Source organism: Salvia hispanica, chromosome 6 (genome assembly GCF_029641045.1).
Source record: "Salvia hispanica isolate PSC_SH4W2 chromosome 6, Shi_PSC_v1, whole genome shotgun sequence".
NCBI lineage: Eukaryota > Viridiplantae > Streptophyta > Magnoliopsida > Lamiales > Lamiaceae > Salvia > Salvia hispanica.
Window position 1 is genome coordinate 10,728,843 of NC_142697.1, and position 24,651 is coordinate 10,753,493.

General features: G+C 39.7%; 1 protein-coding gene across 2 annotated transcripts; it reads left to right on the forward strand.

The window, feature by feature from the left end:
* Nucleotides 1-3,003: 3,003 nt before the first annotated feature.
* Nucleotides 3,004-4,777, forward strand: LOC125204587 (myb-related protein 2-like). 2 transcript variants are annotated; one of them, XM_048103278.2, is made up of 6 exons: nucleotides 3,004-3,387; nucleotides 3,464-3,540; nucleotides 3,622-3,667; nucleotides 3,745-3,799; nucleotides 3,873-3,942; nucleotides 4,053-4,777. In XM_048103278.2, exons 1-6 carry the CDS (start codon nucleotides 3,222-3,224, stop codon nucleotides 4,617-4,619), a joined length of 981 nt encoding a protein of 326 aa, XP_047959235.1. In that variant the 5' UTR covers nucleotides 3,004-3,221; the 3' UTR covers nucleotides 4,620-4,777. The 2 variants fall into 2 exon arrangements, with proteins under 2 accessions (XP_047959235.1, XP_047959234.1); XM_048103277.2 differs by having other exon boundaries at nucleotides 3,006-3,387; nucleotides 4,047-4,777.
* Nucleotides 4,778-24,651: the final 19,874 nt, after the last annotated feature.

Below are 24,651 nucleotides of genomic sequence, written 5' to 3' on the forward strand. Positions count from 1 at the left end.
TAGGATTGTCTCCATCTTTTTGGTTTAAGTCCTATGGTTTTAATCCTAGTTATTCATCATTTACACATTCTTCGATTTCTAATCTTCTATCCAATTCAAGCTTGGATCTAGTGTTTGTGGCTAGATCAACCTTATTTTTGTGTGTTTTTTGAGTTATTTTGATGATCAACACTTGAGGCATAAGTCTTGGATATATTCTATGGATCAAATCACAAACATCTTTATCAAAACACTACACATATCTGTACTCATTTTTAATTAGTATAGAAAATGAGTCTCATTCTTCTATTTCCACATATCCAGCAAAATTAGTCTCACGCCTAAAATGGAGAGTTACTTACAATTTATTATTCATTTTTATTGTTGTCTCTAATACTTTATTCATATTTTACCTTTTTGTCTCATAATTTATACACATTTACCTCAATCTCTTTCATATTTTACCAATTTTACATTAAAACCTGTGTTATCCACCAACAAAAATATTTTTGATAGACGGACAGAGTGCTGAATATTTCTTTTGTCCCACAATAAGAGTCTTTTTTGATCATTTTGTTTGTCCATAGTAAGAGTCACTTTACATTTTTACCAAATAAAAATAGATCATATATTCCACTAACTTTTTCCACTATCATATTTTATACTCCCTCCGTCCCACTTTAGGAGTCCCGATTAGAATATTCTATAAATGGTAATGGGCACTTTTTTCCACCGACATTTTACTATAAAACTAATATACTATATAAAAGTATGACCTACATTCCACTATCTTTTTTTTCAAAACATTCATTTACATTTCTTAAAATCCATGTCGAACTCAAATGGGACTCCTAAAGTGAGACAGATGGAGTATTTCTTAAAATCAATGTCACATTTTATGTACTACTCCCTCCGTCCTAGCTAAGATGACACATTTCTTAGTCGGCACGAGATTTTATGAGTTGTTGATTAATATGGTTAATTGGAAGGAGAAAAATTAGGTGTATGTATTAAATAGAGAGAGAGAGAAAGAGAGATGGATATTTAATTGGAGAAATAAAAAAATGATTAGGTGTATTAATTGGAGAGGGAAAGATAATAAATCTTGGTTGAGACAAACTAAAAAGAAAAGTATGTTATCTTAGCAGTAAATAAAAATACAATCGAACCAAGCCAATATGTCCAGAGCCTTTGTCCTAGCGGCAAGGAGCTTAGACATCAATTTATGTGGTGCCGAGTTAATTTTAGAAAAAAAAAAAATCGAACCAACCCAATATGAAACCCTATCTACTCCATACAAACACATAAATATGACCAAATTCTTTTTATTCATGCGTGTGAAATTTTACTAACTGATTCCCATCCCAAAAAATAAACAAATTTTTTTTTTGACAATATATTACTTATAATGATCAAAGGGCAACTCTCTCTCTCAGCCAAAATGTAAGAGAGTAGGAGTAGTAGTACTGATGAGGACAAATGATATACTTCATGACTGATTAGAGCATCTTAAACTGTGTTGAAGTCCATGAGAATAAAGAATGGAAAGAGAAATTAATTAAAGTAGATGAGAATCCATTTTTTGTGGCGATGGGAAGCAAAGCATATGGTCCATCACCTTTTAATATTTGAGTTAAGATTCCTTTAATTTAAATTATTCCTCACTTTGTTCTTCTTCTCCGGCCGAATTTAATTCTATGGTCATTTCTAACACTCACTTATGTCGCCCTCAACCAATCACCTTGCTACATCTACCTTCTCCATAATCATTGAACTTTCATTCTACTACTCATTCTTTTTACATTGCAAATGTTTCTTTCAATTATCAATTCCAACATATACTTTTATATTAATTCCAACAATTCTTTGTGCTAATGTAGGAAAAATATTGTACTATCATGAGATGAAGTAGGTTGTTTTTTTTGTATTTAATTCAATGAGCACGAGTAGATTAGATTCTCGAGCTAAACATGATAAATTTCAAATTTATTGGTGCCATGATAATGTGATTTCTATCCACATGCCAGCAAAACTATTGAGGAATTTATGCTTTTAAGTAAAAGGTCTTTGATAGATTCCTCCAAACTGAATAAAATATGCAAACATATCAGAATCAAATGATCTTTCCTAATGCTCAGAATATCATTTCCTTTTGCATGATCAGATGGTACATAATTATTTAGCCAGATTTATGGTTTTTAGCAATTAGCCAGATTTATGGTTTTTAGCAATATTTGACATTACTAATATTGGGCATTGTCACCATCTACTAGTTTCTTAATTATTGCATTGAGTTAGATTGATTAATACTATAACTCTAAATCAACATCGTCATGGTATAGATGCACCCATGGGATGGACCTAATTAGTCACGTAAAAAGATGTGATTTACCTCTTTGCATGTCATTTACTAATAATGATCACACTTCTCTCTGGGTGTTTCTTTTTTGAGGGGTCCCAATAAAATTGGGCTATGTAAGCATCAATTTTGTTTTAAGAGAATAGATACCGTTGATCCCACCCCTCCACAATTCAAGTAAATGAGATGATTCATCACTTTATTTACAGAGGTTTGGTTTTCCATTATTATCAAGATTAACATTGATGCTTCAGTCAAAATTGAACTTGTTTGGTTGGGAACATAATAAATACTCCCTCCGTCCTAAGGGTGTTGAGTCGTATACATTTTTGGGTTATTCCAAGGTAGTTGAGTCATTTTCTTTTTTTGATAAAAACTTTATCATCTCTCATACTTAACTCTGTTCACTTTAACCTTCAATACATCAATTTCTTAAATCTCGTACCTAAAAGAAATGCTTTTAACTACCTTGGAACGGAGGAAGGATCATAGATGGTGACTGAATTCCTCCAATCCACATTCCGCATCAAAGAGGGGGAGGAGGGAATAAATATTATTCCACCAATAAATTCCAGGAATATGGTTCGCATAATCACAGAAAAATGTATGAGTGTGGGATCTATTCCTGCACCTATTTGTAGGGTGTTAAAATTTTCAACAAAGCCATATTGTGAAGAGCAGCTGTCGGAGAATTGGAATTGAATCTTCTCTCTCTGGCCCTGTTCAAGATTCTATGCTTCTCTTCATATGTTTATATTAAGACATTGTAGCATATAGTATGATACAACAAGAGATAGTACACACCTAGCAGAGAAAGGACTACAGATTATGCAGTAATTAAGCAACATTCGGCCTAAATTAATTCGTCGAATTGTAAGCAGGAATGTATCATCATCAGCAAGGGAAGAGCTTTCAAGCTTCAACAAGAATGTCGGAGTACGAGGATTCAGGGCTTGTACTCTCCACGGATGCTAAGCCGAGGTTGAAGTGGACTCCGGACCTGCATGAACGCTTCATCGAAGCAGTCAATCAGCTCGGCGGAGCAGAGAGTAAGCACATCCCAATTCTCAACCATCATCACAATTATCAAATGATTCATTACATATAGTACTTGGTATGATGCAGAAGCCACTCCAAAATCAGTATTGAAACTAATGGGAATTCAAGGCCTCACTTTATACCACTTGAAGAGTCACCTTCAGGTAAACATTTCCTAATCAAAATTAGTCATAACATGTAGTACTATAAAAATAAAACCTCAATTGCCAATTTTTTTGCTGCAGAAATACAGGCTGAGTAAAAACATTCATGGACAAGCATACAAAAATTGTAAGACATCTTATAATTTGTGGAAGCTATGTTTTGTTGAAATGTCACACACTTACTTAAACAACCTCTGATTGAAGCCATGCCGCCGGAAAGCGGAGCACAAATCCCAAACACAGTAAACCAGACAAATAAGTAAGAGAAATATATAACGTTATCAACTGCTCCGTACATAAGCATAATTATCTAACCATTTTTATTTCAACAGAAACATGCACTTAGGCGAAGCCATAGAAATGCAGATTCAAGTGCAAAGAAGGCTACACGAACAGCTCGAGGTAAACACACTCGCTCTGTTCCATTAAAAATAAAACACTACTTTTTCGTGTCTCTAATTTTACTCTCAGTTCATCAACTCACAAAGCAACACTGCATAACATAGGTGCAGCGGCATTTGCAGCTGAGGATCGAGGCTCAGGGAAAATATCTGCAGTCTGTGCTAGAGAAAGCGCAGGAGACCCTCGGGGGTCAGAACATGGGAACAATCGGGCTCGAGGCAGCTAAGGTTCAGCTATCCGATCTGGCGTCAAAGGTCTCCACGCAATGTTTGAATGCTGCATTCCCACAGCTATCAGATCTGTGCCTGCACCCAGCAGATTGCTCCATCGACAGCTGCTTGACCTCGTCGTCCACTCTCAGAGACCAGGAATCGTACAATAATCATGTTGGCTTCAGACAGGCACGCAAGGAAAACAACAACAACATGAGTGATTCAGCCTGCATGAAGCAGAGATGGCGCGGCGGCGACGTCAAAGATGGCGGAATGTTTGACAATCTGTCGATTGGGATCGGAGTTCATGAAGCAGATGATATGATGAAAGTTGAGAAGACGAATAAGACGATGACATCGAACCAGATGCAGTTGCCCTTGTTTTCGAGCAAACTGGATCTTAACACAGACGACGCGGGCTCAAGCTGCAAGCAGTTGGATTTGAACGGCTTCACCTGGTGCTGATGCATAGGAACATATGTACCTAAATGGGTTGATATGATGCAATTCAGATCATAATATAGTACTATTTCGTAGTTTCTTTATTCCTTTTGTTTAAAAAAATCATAGTAAAAAAGTTGCTGGTTTTTTCATAGAAGTAATAAATTAATTGTCTTCTATCACTTCATAATGACTCAACCCTCCTAGTCTGTTAGCATTAGATGGAGGAGGCGTCATACCAGCTAAATTGTGTTGTGATTCATCGACTAAAAAACCAAAAAGTTATAATATCTCTTAGTATGCATATAATATAGTTTGTCCAAAATGTGACAAGTGAGGTGACAGAGACAAGGAATTGGATGATTATTGAAAGAATCCAGAATAAGTAGTAAATTATCATAATTTAGGTGTATCATTCAATTCAATATCATTATTCATCATTTATGCTGAAAATCCAGTCTATAAAAACACTTCACACAGTTTATTCTCTTTAAGCTTTCAAAAGGTTTAAACAAATTCAAATTCAAAGTGTAAATGAAGTAATAAACTACAAGACTGAAGTACAGAACTAAAATCCAATCACCCCAAAGCCTACGTTGCCCTCAAGGATCTCCGCTCCTTCCTCTCTTCACTTGCAATGGCAGAAAATTCAATCTTTTTATTATCATCAACATTACTTGAAGTTATAACCTCATTTAATGAGGTAATGGACTAGAGTGATAACCCAATTGAAGTTCAATGAAGTAAAATCCTATTGTGATGAAGTGGTATACTTGTTGAATGAAGTAAATGCACATATGAATGAAGTATTAATCACTCTTCCTCATATGCTCAAGAATCCCTTAAAGTAAAAATCTGGTTGAACGAAGTGATGGAACTATTTAAATGAAGTAATAGAACATAAATATGAAGTAATGACCTAATCAAATGAAGTCATATAGAAAATTAAATAATAAAGTATTAACCTAGTTGAATGAACTAATGATCTAACTGAATGAAGTTATAGCATAGTTGAATGAAGTAAAATCGAAATCTAAATAAAAATGATTTCCACGCTGCTCTGCAGTTTCTTCATCTTCTCCGCCACCGACATCAGCTCATCCAGTATCCTCTCCAGCCCATTCCCATGTGGCCCCATAAACTCATCAATTAACTCCTTCTACATCTCCTTATTCATCACTTTTCCCATGTTGAACATCAAGTGCAACACCATGTTATCCACCATCCTCCGTGTCACCACCTCCCAATACACCTTCATCCCCATCTTCAAGTCATACGACACTTGCACCATATCGTACACGCCCCATTGCACGTGTATTCGGAGAGCTAACAGAATTGAAGACTGATGCGTAAACTTTGTACAAGAAGGTGGCAACCAAAAAACAAAAAAAAAAAAAAATACTGTGCAATCAAGAATGATTGTGACCCTAATCCTCTATTTGTCGAGGATTCTCATGATTTTGGGCACAAACGCTCGCCCGATCACCGTCGAAACTAAATGTCATCCAAAACTAAGGTAGATCGATCGAAAATTTGATGCAGATCGCGATTGTCCGGTGATGCAGATCGTGAATTGATGCAATTGCAAAATGGTCGTGAATTGAGGAAGCAAAATTGAGAAAGCAAAACGCGATGGAGGTAGAACGTGAATTGAAGGAATTGCAGATTGGGGCAGATCGCGATTGAGGTAGATCGTGGAGATCGATGCAGATTGAAGAAGATGTTGATGCAGATTATATAGCTAACGTAAATTGCGAGAAATTGAAGAAGATTGCGTAAAACTTGATGGAGATTGCGTGAAGATTGTATGAAGATCGAAGAATTGAGAGAAGGAAAGAGATTCACGTATTTTATGCAGATTAATAAACTGATTTCCGAAAATACCCCTCAGTTGGGCGGAAGTACCGGCTTGGAACTCCTCTTGTGGATCCGGTCGGCCTCGGCGGCGGTTCCTCCTGTTGCGGCGGTGGTGGCCTTCTACTTCGTCCTCATCTTCCTCTTCATGTCAAGGCGGCGGCGGCGGCGGTACCCCACTTTCTTGAGCATATGAATGCTGTCCACCCTCCACATATTCATCAATGGCGGCGTAGGTGGAATCAACATCCGGTTCGAAGTTGGGGACGCGCAGCGGCATGTTCCGCCTCCTAAACTCTCCCTCGATGGGGTTAGTTTCAATTGCACTCCGGTGGGCGGCGGTGTCGAGCCTCCAATTGGCCTTGTTGTCCCACGTATCAACCTTGGTCAATTGTGGGAGTGGAACATGAAATTGATCTCGTGCCAACTGTAGAAAGAAGGTTTGGCCGCTCGCGTCGGATTCAAAAGCCCTACCGCGAACAAAACCTCGTAGGTGATGTACATCTCACCTATATCCGGAGTGAAGTCCACTGTCGGGATGCCAACATACTCGGCAAATGCCGTGATCAACCCACCACAACAAATAGGGCTTCCGTCCTTCTTGGAGATGCGATCGACGTAGATGGTGAAGAGGATTCCAAAGTTGATCCCCTTCTTGTTGAGCAAGCTCCAAATCACGTCCATCTCGGTTTGGGAGACACTCCAACCGTCAATCTGGGCAAACATTAGCTGCGTCATCGCTCGATGGAAGTATCGAAGGACGGGGTTGCGGATGGAAAAAGACTTGGCGTAGGCCGTCATAAAGTCCTTCCCTTCGATGGTCATAGTTCTCCACATGTCGGAGTAGTCATACTCCACTTCCTCGCCGATGTTGGGGTTGTGGCACTGGAACACCTCGCACAAATCCGCCATGGTGAATGTGTAGTTGTGGTTGCCGAGGCAGAAGTCAATGGACTCGGGGATGCGGGTGCAGCGGTCCTTGTTGACTCTAAGAGTACTTAGAAACTCAAGAGTGAGTCTCCGGTAAGATGGCCACCTCCCACGAAACATATGGCTGAGGCCATTTTCCTCACTGACGTCGCGCACACCGTCCAAAAGTCTTCTATAATCTCCAAAGTGGCGAGAGGAAGATCATGTGGGTATCTCGAAGGCATGGTGTCTCTTGCCGAGACTTTCTTCCACATTGCCTTGTGTGCTTCCAACGGAAGGCTAATGCTATAGCTCTTCGCGTTTTCGGGCTTTCCTCTTATTGTCATGTTCCTACAAAGAAACACCAAATTTATAAAAAGAGCATCAACAAAGGACAAACAAGGGTCCCCCCCAAACTTGCAATCAACCAAGCAATAATCAACAAAAATAAACCATGTTGTGCAAGCTTGTACCTAGCATGTGTTCTAGAGTGATTCATGAAGACATATAAAACAATATCAACATAAGAGAACACCCATAATCCATCCCCCAACGTGAATTAATCCCCATGCGGAGACGCATCATCATAAACAATGAAACCAACAAACTCTATTATCTACTCATGTATTGCAATTCATGGAAATAATAATAGCCTCACAATGCTATGAACATGATTGCAAAGTATAACAACAAAGATCAAGGAGGGATTTCACTATCAAAACACACAATTCATCACCCAGTTCACAAATATAACCAATGAAATCATGAAATAACAACATCAAACTCATCCCCCATGTTAAAAACAAACTTCTCAACCGAACGATTCATCAAATAAAGAAAAACCCATGGAAGAATTCAAGCAAAGCTCAAAATTTGAAGTTAGGATTCATACCTTAATTTGGAGTGATTGAACGATGGAAGTCCGAAAGATCAGATGCAATGGATGAATTTGAGTGAGGGTGTGTGGAATTATTGAATATTTTGAGTGGAGGTCGTGTGCAAGAGAGAATGGAGAGAAAAGATGAAGAAAAAAGATATAAAATGCAATATATATTTGTAGAAGATAAATGAATTTCGGCAGATTGCATTTTTGTTATATGCAGATTGCATTTTTTATTGTTAAGTTTTGCATTTTAGATATTGACTGTTTAATTTGCATTTTATATATAGACGGATTGCATTTATATATGTGAAAATGCAAAACTTAACAATATAAAATGCAATTTATGTGAAAATGCAAAACTCTGCAATTTACCTACAACTAAAATGCAATCTGCGGAAATGCATATACAATTAGATTGCATTTTTGTGTTTAAAATATTGCATGTTTTGTGCCACATGGCAGCACCAGATTGGATGTACGTTGTAACTCTAAATAAGGGGGCACCCTAATGCATATATATATATATATATATATATATATATATAGATGATCAAACTAAGTATGTGTTTAAATCCAGAAATGCAGCACAAATCTTAGCCCTATGATTAGATGATCTAATGGTCAATAATTAACCAAAAATACGGAAGGTCATAATTAACCAGTTTGTCATATTATAAGATTTGAGTTTAATGTCATGCTAAGTTCATTTTAGGTCATACTAACCTAGTATGACCTAAAAATACACTAACTATGACCTAAAAATGCCCTACGCATGATATTGTTTTGCGTTTCTTTATTTAAATCTAGTTTTGCATAGATCAAAACCCTATATATATATATATATATATATATATATATAGGGGCGCACTATGGTCCATAAGATAAATTATGTCAAAAATCAAAGCAAATCTCAGCCCTTGGATCCTCAGATTAGATGGTTGTGATCATAATACCCGAGATACATTATTACACTAAAAGCGTTACATTATTAACTAGGCTACATTATTAGACTGCACAATCTACATTATTAGACTACAGCTGTTACATTATTAACCAAGCTACATTATTAGACTACACAATCTACATTATTAGGTGACACGTGGCATTAATCTAACGGTTACATTACAGGATCCAATGGCTGAGATTTGCTTTGATTTTTGACAGAATTTCAATTATGGACCTGATCACATCCATATATATATATATATATATATATATATATATATATATAGGGTCCTATTCTAATGCTTATAGCACCCTAATCCAAAATCAAGACTAAATCTCCACCCTTGGATTTTAAAATGAGTGGATGAGACTAAAGCTCACAAATCTCAATAAATAGTAGACAAAATATCAACAAAAGGGTAATATTGTCATTATGTTATCATATGATAGTTTTCGTGAGTGTTTTTTTATATCAACATTGTGTATTACCAATATCAACAATATGACATTAGAATATCAACACAAGGACAAGAAAATATCAACACATTTTTATTGAGATTAGACATGCATAATATTGAGATTTTGTGTAACATCCCGGATTTTAGAACCCTAATTTTAGAGCCCTAGAATTAATTGTTGATGACGTGGAATCGAGAATGCATTTATTTCATGAGATGTTATGGTCGATTTGAGTTTAGGGTTTGTGTTGAAAGTTTGAAAAGTCAAACTTATTGATTTAATGATGTGGCATGTGATTTACTTATTTGTGAGATTATGTGGTAAATTAATTATCTAAGGGTGAGTGAGAATATTAGAGAAAATTTCCATAAATACTTGTCACCCTAATTCTTGAAATTTTCGAACCCTAGACCCCTTGGAGAAAGAATTTCTATTTTTCCGGAATTTATTTAATCCTTGGGATATTTATCCAAATTAAATTCCAAGAGCCAATTATTTCCTTGTTTAAAAATGGAAAAAATCGAGCCCCCTTATTTTCTAGTGATTTTCGAAAATCACTCTACTTGGGAAGGAAAGAATTATTTTATATTATTTGACTCCTTACTTGATTTCCTTCCATACCTAGAATTTAAATATTCTACCAAATCTTTCCATACTTTAAGAGATCTTGCCTTACTTTATTTTAGTCAATATTCAAAATCCATGCCTTATTTAAAAGGCATAGAAACCGCCCCTTACCTTGCTTCATGGAGGATTTTCCTTATTTTTATTTTGCTCCATGATATTTTATTCTATATGGAAAAATACCAAAACAAAATCTTGGCTTTTTGGAAGGCCATAATTTCGAAAATCTCATGCCTAGTACCCTAATCTATTTTTGTTAATTCTTCTTCCCTACTTCACAATATTTATTTATTTTATTTAATTGTGGAGAAGGAGATCTTACCAAATATTCTATTCTAATTACCTAAAGATCTTGTTGAGCACTATAAATAAGAGAAACATCAACCCTAGCCCCCATAATTTTCGGCCCCCACCCTCCCACACACTCTCAATTTTTCTTCTACTTTACTCCATTAATCCTTCATCCTTTGAGAAGAAATTGAAGTTTAATCCAAGAACTTTGAAGAATCAAGGCTAATACTTGTTTTCTACCGATTGTTTTTCGCTAAAAAGGTATTTTGTTTATGAGTCCTTTTTATTCTTCTTCTACTTCTTCTTTTTCTTCTTCTAACCGATTAATCGGTCTTCTTGAACCCTCATGCATCTTGGTTGAGTGAAAGAGGGATAAAACGGGACGTGAGAACGTGTATACATATGTGTGCCGTGTGTGTGTGTGGCGTGTGTATGTGTGTGCCGCGTGTGTGTGTGTTATTGTGTTGTGTAGCGTGTGTTGGTTGGTTAAATAATCTTGTGTGATAAACATGATCTTGGTTAATTAGTAATGATAAGATAAATCGTTGGGAAGAGGGAAAAGTAATGAGACATGCATGAGTAAGAGTAGTATCGAACCTAATTTGTGATATGTGCCTATGTGATTAAAAGGTGAAACTTTGGTTGCGGAGCCGGAAAACGGAAAAGCGAAACTACTTGAAAACTAAGCAATCGAGGTGGGCTTTACTCTAAAATCTCTCTTTTATTTTATCAAATGTTGTTTGGTGTTATAAGGGTGGTTTAACTGTTATGCCATGCCTATGTTTGTTTAAATGTGATTGTTGGATATGCTTATACGAATTCGGGTCTGAGTATGGGCCGCAAGCCCTACCAGGCTGTGTACACAATGGGATCGCGAGCCGTCCTTGCTAGTCGGTCGGTCTCGTGGGCGAAAAGTGTGGCCACACTTTCGTCGCACCATGGAATGTTTGTGATTGTTAATTTGATGAGAAAATGAGAGGTTATTTTGACAGGCCAGTCTATGAAAATATATTTTGTGATACTCGTGATATTCTTTTTAACTGCTTAAAACTCGAGTTCACTTGGTAAGGGTGGCATAACTTATAAAATGTTTTGGCAACGAGCTCACTGAGTATTTCAAAATACTCAGCCTTGCATGTGTTTTCCTTATGTGCAGGTTGAATGATGACGTGCGGTGGCGGGTGTTGAGCAGCTTAATTAATTAATATGGATGTGTTGAACTCTAAGTGTAGTTGTGTCACCATACATAGCTATGCTTTTCTCTTGGTCGTTTTCCGCTGAATTTTTTATACTCTTTAGAACTTCTTTTTGGAATATTTGCATTTTACTTTCGGTGGTGGCCTTAGCCCTTTTCTCGTGATTTTATCTGGGATACTATGTCGTACTCTTAAGGTTTTGACCCTCATTTATGATATCTATCTTCCTTTGAACTTCTGGGTTGAGTTTTTTTTTTTTTTTTTTTCATCGAACACCTTCACGGTGGAGGGTTAAGTAGGACCCTCATCCCCTATATATCATCAAAACCGAAAGTCTTACAACGAGACTATCCCAAAAGTGGATTGTCCAACAAAAAAACAAACTATCCGACAAAATAAAACATCAGCATCAAAATCCAAAACAAAAAGCTAGCCATAAACCAAAAGGAAGAAGAGAAGTAGAACAACCATATCAGAACCGAAAATTCGGTAGGCCAAGTTGATCCAGACGACATAACGCCTTGACCCGAGCAGGAGCTGAGGAACCTGAATAAATAACCTGTTCACCTGAAAGCAGTCCAATCCCTGCAAGGAAGTCAGCCGCTTTGTTACCTTCCCTGAAGATGTGAGTCACTTTCCATTCCAGCCCCTGCAACTCTTTCCTGATCTTCAGCAGATCCATGCAGATAGACACTGGGCCAAGCTGCCCTGACACCAGCCATCGCACCACCCTGTCCGCATCAGATTCTATCCACAGCCTACCACCGTGCTGCCTAGCCACGATCACTCCAAGGAGGAATGCCGCGACCTCAGCCTCCACCGCCGAGCTTCCCTCCACACCTGCAGAGAAAGCAGCTATAAGATCACCCTTAAAGTCGCGCAGGACACCCCCTCCGCCAGCCTGCTGTGACATCAGGGAAAAAGCCCCATCCACGTTCAGTTTAAGCCAGCCCTCATCCGGTGGCCTCCACTGAACCTTCCAAACTGCCTTCCTCCGCACCTCACGCACCTCCCCACCCATCACATCCAACTGCGGGCTACAATTCTTCCAATGAACAGGAGTAAGCATTTTAGATAAAACCAAACTCCTCAACTGGCCATTGATCCTCCTAATCACATTCTCAACCTCAAAAGGCTTCTCCCGATGAACATTTTCATTCCTTTCCAACCAAATGAACCACAAAATCAAACAAGGAATGATAGAGCATAAGTGTTGCCCCGAGCGAAAGCCCATGTGTCTATACCACCATCTAAACCTCAACTCAATGTTATTTCCAACCTCAACAAAAGGGGGTACCTGGGGGAACCATCTCGCAAAGTGATGCCACACCTCTGTAGCCGCTTCCCCATTCACAAAGAGATGTAATCTTGATTCCACTTGCGACTTTATACAACATCTACACTTTGAAGCTAAAGAAATCCCCCTCCATTGCATTTTTGTGTCCACCGGAATGCGGTTAGCTAACAGGCGCCAAAGGAACATCGAGATTGATAACCCAATACAGTTACCCCAAATAAGCTCAAAGATCAGCCGTTTCCCTGCTCTTTTTCTTACCAACTCCCAAGCCGACGCTGTTGAGAAATCACCATTACTAGTCAACTTCCACCGGCCCCTGTCTCTGGATCCCCTATCAAAGGGGATTTGGAGAATCGTCTCAACAATCTCCTCTGGAAGGCCCTCATCCTCCGCCAGCAGCCTCACCCTTATTTCATCCCACTCTTCCCCCATCCAGAGATCACTAACTTTCAAAGAAGGACAAGAAGGATGAGAGCTACACATGTTTGCAAGAGGCGAATTAAGAGCCCAGGAATCATACCAGACACTGATGTTGCCATCCCCTAGCACCCAGCGGACCTGCTCTCGGCAAATATCACCCACCTTGAACAGCCTTCTCCACATAGGGCTAAACCTGTTCGATCTGTACAACACCAGAGGGAAGGATGAAGAGCAATATTTCTGATACATATAATGAGCCCATAGAGAGTCTTGCTCTCTAAACCGCCACCACATCTTGAGGCTAAAAGCCTCCACCGAATCTGCAAGGCTACGGATACCCAAGCCCCCCTCATCAGTGCGAAGACACACTCTCTGCCACTTAATCCAGTGAGTCTTGTTCGGAGTGTAACACGAACCCCACAAGAACCGGGCCATTACCTGCTCAATCTGCTTCAAAGCCCCCTTTGTGGGGTCCAATACCTGGAAAATATGAATTGGGAGGGCTCCAAGGACACTTCTGATCAAAGTCAGCCTACCCCCGAAAGATAAATGTCTGTGCCCCCAACTGTGAATCCTCGTCGAGATTCTATCTCTGATGAACATGAACAGGCTTGTCTTTTTTGGACCCCTAAAAATAGGAACACCAAGGTACAGAAAAGGGAGACAGCCTTGTTGGAATCCACTCACCTCCTTCACTTCACTTGCCCATGCGAGGTGCTTTTTATCGAGATAGAAACAGCTCTTCCCCACATTGACTTTCTGTCCCGAGACCTCCATGTAATGCTCCAAGCACTCCTTCACCTCTAAAATAGCCGAGCTTTGGGCCTGCGAGAAGATAATAATGTCATCTACATAAGCCAAGTGAGAAATCCCCATGGTATATCTTGCCGTGCGGTACATCATCTCCTTACGCCCCAAGATGAGGCGATCAAGCAACCTCGACAAATAGTCCGCAGCCAAGGCAAAAAGAGAAGGCGATATTGGATCCCCTTGCCTGAGTCCTCGTGTCGATTTAAAAAAAACCAGCCACACTTCCATTGATAAGAACCGAGAACCAGCAAGGAGAGATGCAGTTTTCAATGAATCTCACCCATCTATCCGAGAAGCCCATCTTCTTTAACACTTTGAGTAAAAAAGGCCACTGTACTCGGTCATATGCTTTCTCCATATCCAACTTTAGAACCATATTTGGGGAAGTCACACCTTTCCATATTTCATGAAACAGTTCCTTAGCCAATAACACATTATCACTAAGCAGCCGCCCTTGAATGAAGCCACTTTGATTAGGAGCTATGATCATAGGTAAAAGAGGAGCCAACCTTGATGCCATTAGTTTGGAGATGATCTTGTTCATAACGTTACACAAGCTAATAGGCCTGAACTCAGCCCATTTTAAAGGATTTTCCTTCTTTGGCACCAAAACAATCAAAGTGGCCGCAATACCTCTAGGTATTTGAGAGCCCGCAAAGAAATCCAGCACCGCCGCCACCACATCCGGCCCTATGATCTCCCAACACACCTGAAAGAATAAACCAGAGTACCCATCTGGCCCCGAAGCACTCTCAGGATTGATGCTAAAAACAATCTTCCTTATCTCCTCCGCCGAAGGGGCCTCTTCCAACAAATCCATGTTCGCATGCGAGGGGAGGGAGGAGAGAATCTCCAAGTCTGGGTCTCCCAAAGGACCCACATCATCAGAAAGGAGGCCTTTAAAGAATGCTTCCGCAGAGCTTCTGATATCTGCATCTTCAGTAAGGATCAGGTCTCCATCCTCAATCGAGTGGATTCTAGATCTTACCCGCTTCTGCTTTACCCATCCTTGAAAGAATTTTGTATTCCTGTCTCCCTCTGCAACCCATTTCAGAGCCGCTTTCTGCCTCCAATAATCCTCCTCCATCTTTAGCCTAAGAATGTATTCTGCTGCAGCTTTGTTCATTTCAGAACGACATTCTGGGGTAGGATTTTGTTCATATCTTTCAAGAGCTTCCTTAGCCTCTTTTTCCGCCTTTTTTAACCTTTCAAAGATGTTGCCAAAGACCACCCGATTCCAAATCCTAAAGCTACTCTTGAGCCGGCTGAGTTTGATTTGCACATTAATCATGCCACTAGTACCCCCGTTTCCTCTCTCCAACACCTATCAACCTCCGCAAGAAACAAGTGATGTCGAACCCACATGTTCTAAAACCGGAAGGATGGCCTAGCCCGAGGACCCGGAATCCGGCATCTCACCAAGAGTGGACAGTGATCAGATAGAATTCTAGGGATATTTGAGACTTTAGAAGACTCAAAAAGATCCCCCCACCCCTCACCAAAAAGCACTCCGTCCAGCCTCTCAAAGGTATCCCCTCTTGCCCAAGTAAACTTAGGGCCATCCGCCCCCAGATCAAGGAGCTGACAGTCACTGATCGCCTCTGCAAAGTCCATCATTTCCCTCGCTTTCCTACTCTGCCTCCTTACACTCCCCTGCCTTTCCTCCTCAGAGACAAAGATATTGAAATCACCGCCCACCAACCAAGGAAGGCCATCTAGCCTTGCAGCAAGATCCCTAAGTTTATCCCACATATCCCTTCTTCCCTCTCTAGAGCATTTCCCATAAGCAACTGATATGTAGAAGGGAATAGGTAAAACTGGAGAGACAAATCTGCCATGGAATATCTGCTCCGAGTCATCCCAACTATCCACCTCCAAGCCCTCAGCCACAAAAACCCAAATCTGACCATTACAGTTTGCACCCTTGAATTTCAAACCAAAGACCCTGTTGAAGAAATCAGGTCTCGGCTTGATTAAAGGCTCAATTATTGCCAAAACAGAAATTTTATTATCTTTCACCAATCTCTTGATGATACTTTGGGTGTTCACATTAGCCACACCCCGGGCATTCCATATCAAGATATTAAGCGACATGGGAAACCATGGTCGAAGACCCCTCACTGATCCTCCCTTTCTTCACCACATTTTCCTCTACATTCTCTATCAAATCTGAAGCAGCTCCTCTTTTATCCACCCCCTGAACCAGCTGCATCTCAGAATCACTTTCCAAATCATCCTCCTCATCCCCATCTCCCTCATCCTCAAAGGCTTCCGAATCAAAATCCCCATTTGGAAGCATCTTTAAATATTTTGGTATAAAGGAATGGTTCCGCGCTAACTCCCCCATGGAAGCATCACCCGAGGAAAGCACAGAAAACCTATTCACCGAGGAGAGCAGAGAGAGATCCTCACGCCCACCACTCCCAAACTGAGCACCCCCAACCTCCGAAACCCCAACACCAACGCAAGGCCCAGGATCTGAAGCCACAGCCCCCAAGGAAGAGGAAGCCGAGCCCGAACTCAGGCGAGAGGGACCTCGCTGCCCACCAACCTTTCCACCCGAAGGCCCACTCGAAGAACCCTGACCCCCAACCCCAGAAAAGCCCCCCGCCGACCCAGGCACACTCCGGCCCCCTTGCCCCTGCCTGCCTCTCCGTTTCCCCTGAAGCTGAAAACCCTCAGACAACAGCTCCTCTCCCGACCCCTGATCCGGACCGCCACCCAAGACCGCACCCGAACCCCGAGCCCCAGCCTCCACACCATCACCCAACACCCCAACAGCCCCAACACCACCCTCACCCGAGACCCCCGGCCCCACATCCGACACCCCCTCCTCCTGCCGCCCATTCAAAACGACCGGCCTAGCAAAGTTCCTCCGAGCCGGCCTCTCCCCCTTACCATTTGCGTAACACACCTCACTAGAATGCCCCACATGCTTACACTCTTGACAATATAATGGAATACGATCCCATCTTACCATTTGCCTGATCTCCCTCCCCTGAATATTTAGAACAATCTCTTGAACCTGAGCTTTGGATATGTCTATCTCAATACAAAGTCTAGCAAAAGACAATCTGGACCGCGAAATCATTTCATGATCCACCTGCAAAGGGACACCCAGAAGACCACCAATTACAAATAAAACAGATTTTTCAAACAAGTGAATCGGCAGCCCAACAAGATTACACCACACCGCCTTAATAGGAGATTCAAAGAATGGATCAAAATCCGTCGTCCACTTGAATACTCTCATAGGGTGGCGATCCACAAACCAAACCGACATCCCATTCGGCCCATTTAACAATTTAGCATAGTCCTCAATCAAGGAAAACTGGACCAAGACATGCTTAGCATTTATGTATTTCCATGTGAATTCGCCCTTGAACTTCATGCCCAAAAAAGCTCTCTGAATCTGAAGCGACGAGGGGAGAGAGTGTGAGAACTTTCCCACAATTGAGAATCCCATCTTTTCCTCTAGATAAGAAGTCTCTTCACTTGAAAACTGGATTGAAGGGAGCCCACAAGTTTCACCCAACACCCCCATCTTTCTCATCTTTTCGGGCTCAAAACTCACCGTTAAATTCCCCCCAAGGCGCATCCCACCCTCCAACGAGGCCTTATAATTTCTAGGCCCCGCTCCAAAGTTGCCCCCCACTTTAGAACTCGAGCCCTCCTTGAAATTAGGAGGAAACCCCTTGACCGGAGCATCTACCATTTTAGGACCATCATTACCCCCAACTCCTTTGAACTTCCCCTTATCTTTGGCATTCCTCAGATTTTCCTTGCTCAGCAGAGGAAAATTCTCATTCATAACCCCACCAGAAGCCTCCTCCGTCCCCATCTCTACCATAAAATCATCTCTTCCCTCCCTAGGAACCTCCACATTCTTGTCAATAAAGGCCATATCCTGCAGAGGTTGAGATGCAACTAAATCCAAAACAGGATCGGAAGCAAACCCCACCATACTCCCTTCCGCCATCCTATCAAGCGTAGAGCCGCCACTACCCGACCCCAACAAAGCAACACCAAGCTCCGCCTCAACAGGAATACGGACTTCCAACAGAGCATCAACCAAACCAGCCGAACCCCCCACAGCCTCTTCAGCCCCAGCAGCCAACTCAATCACACCAGCCTCAACATCCACCCCAACACCACCATCCTCAACACCTCCAGCCCCAGCAACCACCTTCCCCTCATCAGAGATCACCATAGAACAAGCATCCCCCCGAACACCCTCTGAACCACCCTCTCCAACAGCCCCAATCAGATCAGCCCCACCCAAGAACCCATCCCCAGCCTCAGAGACCTCCGGAATCGCCACAAGCTCCCTCGATCCCTTACCCTCAGTCCCCTTCCTCCCCTTACCCTTTTTGAAACCCGAATCATCAAGACCCTTCCCCCTGGGCTGCCTCAAAGCACCAGCCCGTAAACCCCCTTTCCTCAACTCCGCCATTCTCATGAGCGGAGATTTCGGGCAGGATTTCACCCTTCGACCCTTCAAAGACGGAGAACGCGGAAGCCTCTTCCGCATCGAGCGCCTAGCATCAGACAAAACTGCTTCTCCTAGGCTAGAAAGAGCCGCCACCGACGACACCAACCCCTCCCCGCTCACCGGAGACTCCTCCGACAACGGAGCCCCCGCAAACACCAACTCCAAATCCGACATCCAGAAACCACACCAAACAGGAAACCAAGACAGAACCACGCAACCTCACCCTTCGAACAACCACCGGAGAGTGCAAATCGAGGAGAACCCCGCTGAGCACCACCTAGACCCGCCGCCCAAGCTGCCTCCCAGCCACCAGACGCTCAGCAACGAACCCACCTGAACCCAGCACCAGACCCAGACCCAGACCCAACCCAGCTCACCTGAACCCACCTGAACCAGCAGCCGGCGAGCTCAATACCGACCAGAAACCTACCAGCACCGTCGCCCAGTAGCGAAAAACCAGCCACCAGACCCCCAACAGCGAAAACTCGAGCAGAATCGAAGCCCCACCACCGGAATCGACACCCCCAGCAGCAGAAACGAAGCCCCAACCACCCAAATCACCGCCCCACCGCCAGAATCGAGCCGAAGCAAAACCGCCGCCCAGACCGTCGCGAGCTCTCAGCCGCGAAATCAAGCAAATCCGCCACCAAATCGCCGAACCAGCCGCCAAACGACGAACCTGAAGCAAAATCCAGTCGGAATCCGAGCAAAACTAGCCGGAATCCGAGCAGAAATACCCCTAACAGCAAAAGCCCCAAACCCGACGCCACGCCGCCAAATCGCCGCCTACCGCCGGAACCCTAGCCCCCACCGACGGGAATGAACCGTGGGACAAAGCCCAGTCGCCGGAGCACCAAGACCGACCCAGCAGCAGCTCCGATCCGGCGAGAAAACCAAAAAATGAGCACTATGTGTAAATCTCACACAGTGAAGATTATTATTATCGACACGTTATGCATGATTATTGGGTTGAGTTGTTGCATTAAATACTCTGATATTTCTTCCAATTCTTTTGGTCAGTACTCTTTAAATGAAACCCTAGTCTGTGTTTACTTCTTTGGAGTCGGTTTCGGGTAGCAGCCGCCGCATTTATTGTACCCTAGGAGGGCGGGCTGTTACATTTTGCCTACAATATATTGAGATTTTTTGTTGAAAATTGAAATATAATTTATCAACATGTACGAAAATTGAAATATAATTTATCAAATTTCATCACCCGAACATCGTCGGAACATATGCAATTGAGATCTCGTTGGAATCCTTATTAAATCATCTTTAATTTGATATATTTTTTGTGAAAAATAATTTAAATTAAGAGAGTTACGTAAACTTAAAGATTTGAGATGATTTTGAGGAGAGAGAAAGTAGTTAGTTATAATTACTACATATAAGATTTGACATTAATAACCTTTTAATTTAATTAATAATTATTTAAATTTAAAATATATTACACTTGGCATTATATCAACCACAAGATCTTCTAATCTAATGGTTAAAAATTGGTCTCAATTTTTGGATTGATCACATCCCTAAAAATTAGGGTTGCGTTAGTGTGCTAACTAATTTACAGTAATAACTAATAACTTTCAATATTGTGCATTAAAATTATCAACACAGAGACATAATTATATCAATACAACATGCAAATTTAAAGTGTCAACACAAAGACAAAAGTTTATCATTACATAAAGATTGATAAATTTATGTCTTTGTGTTGATGTTTTTAACATACAAAATTGATATTAGTTATTAGTTATTACCATAACTTAGTTTGTATTTGATCACACACCTATATATATATATATATATATATATATAGGGGTGCGTTAAAATGACAACACTCTTAAAATGACACTGTGACACCACGCTAGACTGCAATATTATATATGCTAGACTGCAAAAGTATAAACGCTAGACTGTAGTCTATAGATTGCAGTCTAGCGTATTGGATATTGCAGTCGGGAAAAATTGAAGTCTAGTGTACTGGATATTGCAGTCCGTGAAAATTTACCCTTGAGCAATTTTTATGATTGCCACATGGCAGCTTATTATTTGTCCACATGTACAAATTATTGGCTAGGAATGGTGGTATGGTGTTACTTTAAGAGGTGTTGTCATTTTAACACAATCCTATATATATATATATATATATATATATATATATAGGGATGTGATCAGGTCCATAAGTGAAAATCTGTCAAAAATCATAGCAAATCTCAGCCATTGGATCTTGTGATGTAACCGTTAGATTAATGCCATGTGTCATCTAATAATTTAGATTGTGTAGTCTAATAATGTAGCTCGGCTAATAATGTAACGCGCTTTAGTCTAATAATGTAGCTCGGATATTATGATCACAACCATCCAATCTAAGGATCCAAGGGCTGAGATTTGCTTTGATTTTTGACAGAATTTGCCTTATGGACCATAGTGCGCCCCTATATATATATATATATATATATATATATATATATATAGGGATGTATTCAAATCCTTTTTCTATATATTGTTCAAACATTCAACTGAATTTCAGCCCCACGATTTTGTCATCTAACGGTTAGATTAATGCTACGTGTCATTTAATAATGCACATTTTCATTCTAATAATGTACACCGACTAATAATGTAGCATTATAATCTAATAATGTAGATTTTCATTCTAATAATGTACATCGACTAATAATGCAACATTATAGTCTAATAATGCATTGATCGCAACCATCCAATTCAAGGATCCAAGGACTGTGATTTGTTTGAAACTTAACACCAAAGAGCTGTGAAGATATGGATGTACTAGTATAACAACTAATTTTAAAGTTACAACGTACATCCAATCTGGTGCTGACATGTAGCACAAAAAATGCAATATTGTAAACACTAAAATGCAATATATATTTATAGAAGCTATAAATGACTTTCGGCGGATTGCATTTTTGTTATATGCAGATTGCATTTTTTATTGTTGAGGTTTGCATTTTAGATATTGACTGTTTAATTTGCATTTTATATATAGACGGATTGCATTTATATATGTGAAAATACAAAACTTAACAATATAAAATGCAATTTATGTGAAATGCAAAACTCAACACTATAAAATGCAATTTACCTACAACTAAAATGCAATCTGCGGAAATGCATATACAACTAGATTGCATTTTTGTGTTTAAAATATTGTATGTTTTGTGCCCATGGCAGCACCAGATTGGATGTACGTTGTGACTCTAAATAATATATAGTGGTGCACTAGGGTGCCACCATAGATAGGATAACACCATACCACCAATATAGTCCGTTAGATCTCGTTTATGGACGCCTAGGATTAAGTTTCGTGAAAAAACACGGGTTTGCAGTTTACAGTATTAGATATTGGAGTCTACTGTATTAGATATTGCAGTCGTGGTAAACTGCAATATTGCTGTGGTAAGACTGCAATATTTAATGAACAGCACTGCAATCTGGTAATGTAAAATTAGAAATTTCCTATTTTACCCCTCCGTGTTTTTACACGTGGCAGCATGACAAGCACACGATTTTCAGATCCAATGGCCTAAAATGGTGGTATGGTGTTACAATAAAGAGGGTTGTCATCTCTTAATACATCCATATATATATATATAGAGAGAGGGAGAGAGAGAAATGATATGCTACAAACCTTATGTGAGCTCCTTATATGAGCATCACTCTCGTTTGACACACATTTAGGGTTGTTCGTTTCGATTTATCTATTTAGTTTTACTCTAATACATTAAAAAATGTTATTACAATTTTTAATTTCACAAAACTCATAAAAATCAAAGCTCGATTTGCTCGATTTCTCAATAATTTCAAATAAATGAATAAAATAATAAATCAAGCTTTGATTTTTATGAATTTTGTGAAATTAAAAATTGCAATAACATTTTTAATGTATTAGAATTAAGCTAAATAGATAAATCGAAACGAACGACGCTACGTGTGTCAAACGAGAGTGGTGCTCACTTAAGGAGCCCACGTAAGGTATGTAGCATATCATTTCTATATATATATATGGATATATATGGAGGTGATCAATTGCTAACTAATTAGCAATCCAAAATTGAGACCAATTTTTAACCATTAGATTAGAAGATCTTGTGGTTGATATAATGCCAAGTGTAATATATTTTAAATTTAAATAATTATTAATTAAATTAAAAGGGTATTAATGTCAAATCTTATATATAGTAATTATAACTAACTACTTTCTCTCCCCTCAAAATCATCTCAAATCTTTAAATTTACGTAACTCTCTCAATTTAAATTATTTTTTCGCAAAAAATATATCAAATTAAAGATAATTTAATAAGGATTCCAATGAGATCTCAATTGCATATGTTCCGACGATGTTCGGGTGATGAAATTTGATAAATTATATTTCAATTTTCGTACATGTTGATAAGCAGCTTTTATCAACAAATGCAACAAAAAATCTCAATATATTGTAGACAAAATCTCAATATTATGCATGTTCAATCTCAATAAAAATGTGTTAATATTTTCTTGTCCTTGTATTGATATTCTAATGTCATATTGTTGATATTTGTAATACACAATGTTGATAAAAAAAATAATGACGTTATTACCCTTTTGTTGATATTTTGTCTACTATTTATTGAGATGTGTGAGCTTTAATCTCATCCACTCATTTTAAAATCCAAGGGTGGAGATTTAGTCTTGATTTTAGATTAGGGTGCTATAAGCATTAGAATAGGACCCTATATATAGGGGTGCGTTAGGCTCCTTTGCACCCTAAGTATCCTATTTCCTTCTTAATCTCAGCCCTTGGATCCTTGAATTGGATGGTTGTGATCAATGCATTATTAGCCGTTGTGCATTATTAGAATGGAAATGTGCATTTAGTCTATAATGTTGCATTATTAGCCTCTGTGCATTATTAGAATGAAAATGTGCATTATTAAATGACACGTGACATTAATCTAACCGTCAGATGACAAAATCGTGGGGCTAGGATTAAGAAGGAAAAAGGACAAAAGATATGAAAAGGATTTGAATACATCTATATATATATATAGGATTGTGATCAATTGAGATTATTTAGGCTAATTTAGAAATGAGATGCAATATCAGCCACTCATTTTTATTAAATGAGTGGTCCAGATTTTGCCACATAATAAATATTTTTAGATTAATTTAACATGAAAGGCTAAAACTGTCTTTTCGCGTTTTAATCTAGGGTTCTTCAGCATATTACCGTGAGATTGGCGATTCTTGTGAGATTTTGCGATTTCCATCGGATCACTGATTGAATCTATTTTAACGATTTATGATTCAATTGATTCGAAAATTAGACTCAGACGATTTCAACGATATCTGATTTGCGACTCAATTTTCAAAAAACAGACGATCAGTTCGACGGATTTCTGTGGTTATTTTGAAGTTTTTCGGTCGATTTTACCGATTTTGAAGTTCTTCAGCTTTCAATTGCGATTTTGGTGAGAATTGCGATTTCGTGAGATCTCTGATTCAATTGATTTAAACGATTTCTGATTCAATTGACTCAAAAATTAGAACGCAGACGATTTCAACGATTTGAACGATATCTGATTCGACGATTACTAAGGATATCAATTTTCAAAAATCAGAAGACAAATCGACGGATTTCGGTGTTGAATTTGAAGTTTTTAGGTCGATTTTATCTACTTTGATTCTTTTTTTATGTTTTATTTGTTGATGTCCAGTCAAATTTTATCCTAATCAATTTTTATTTTTTTGCTTTTTCATCTTTAGCTTCGATTTCACTTCATAATCAACACCTAAGTGTTATCTGATGGATTCTTCATCTTATTCCGAGTCGACGTCGACGAATGGCGGAGGTAAGTTGGTTTGATTTTCAT

Excerpts from the sequence above, each read along its gene's own strand:
- LOC125204587 (XM_048103277.2), top strand. The coding sequence starts at position 3,222 with ATGTATCATCATCAGCAAGGGAAGAGCTTTCAAGCTTCAACAAGAATG. Across the intron at positions 3,388-3,463 it reads TCAGCTCGGCGGAGCAGAGA|AAGCCACTCCAAAATCAGTA; the intron begins GTAAGCACATCC and ends GGTATGATGCAG. Across the intron at positions 3,668-3,744 it reads TGGACAAGCATACAAAAATT|CCATGCCGCCGGAAAGCGGA; the intron begins GTAAGACATCTT and ends CTCTGATTGAAG.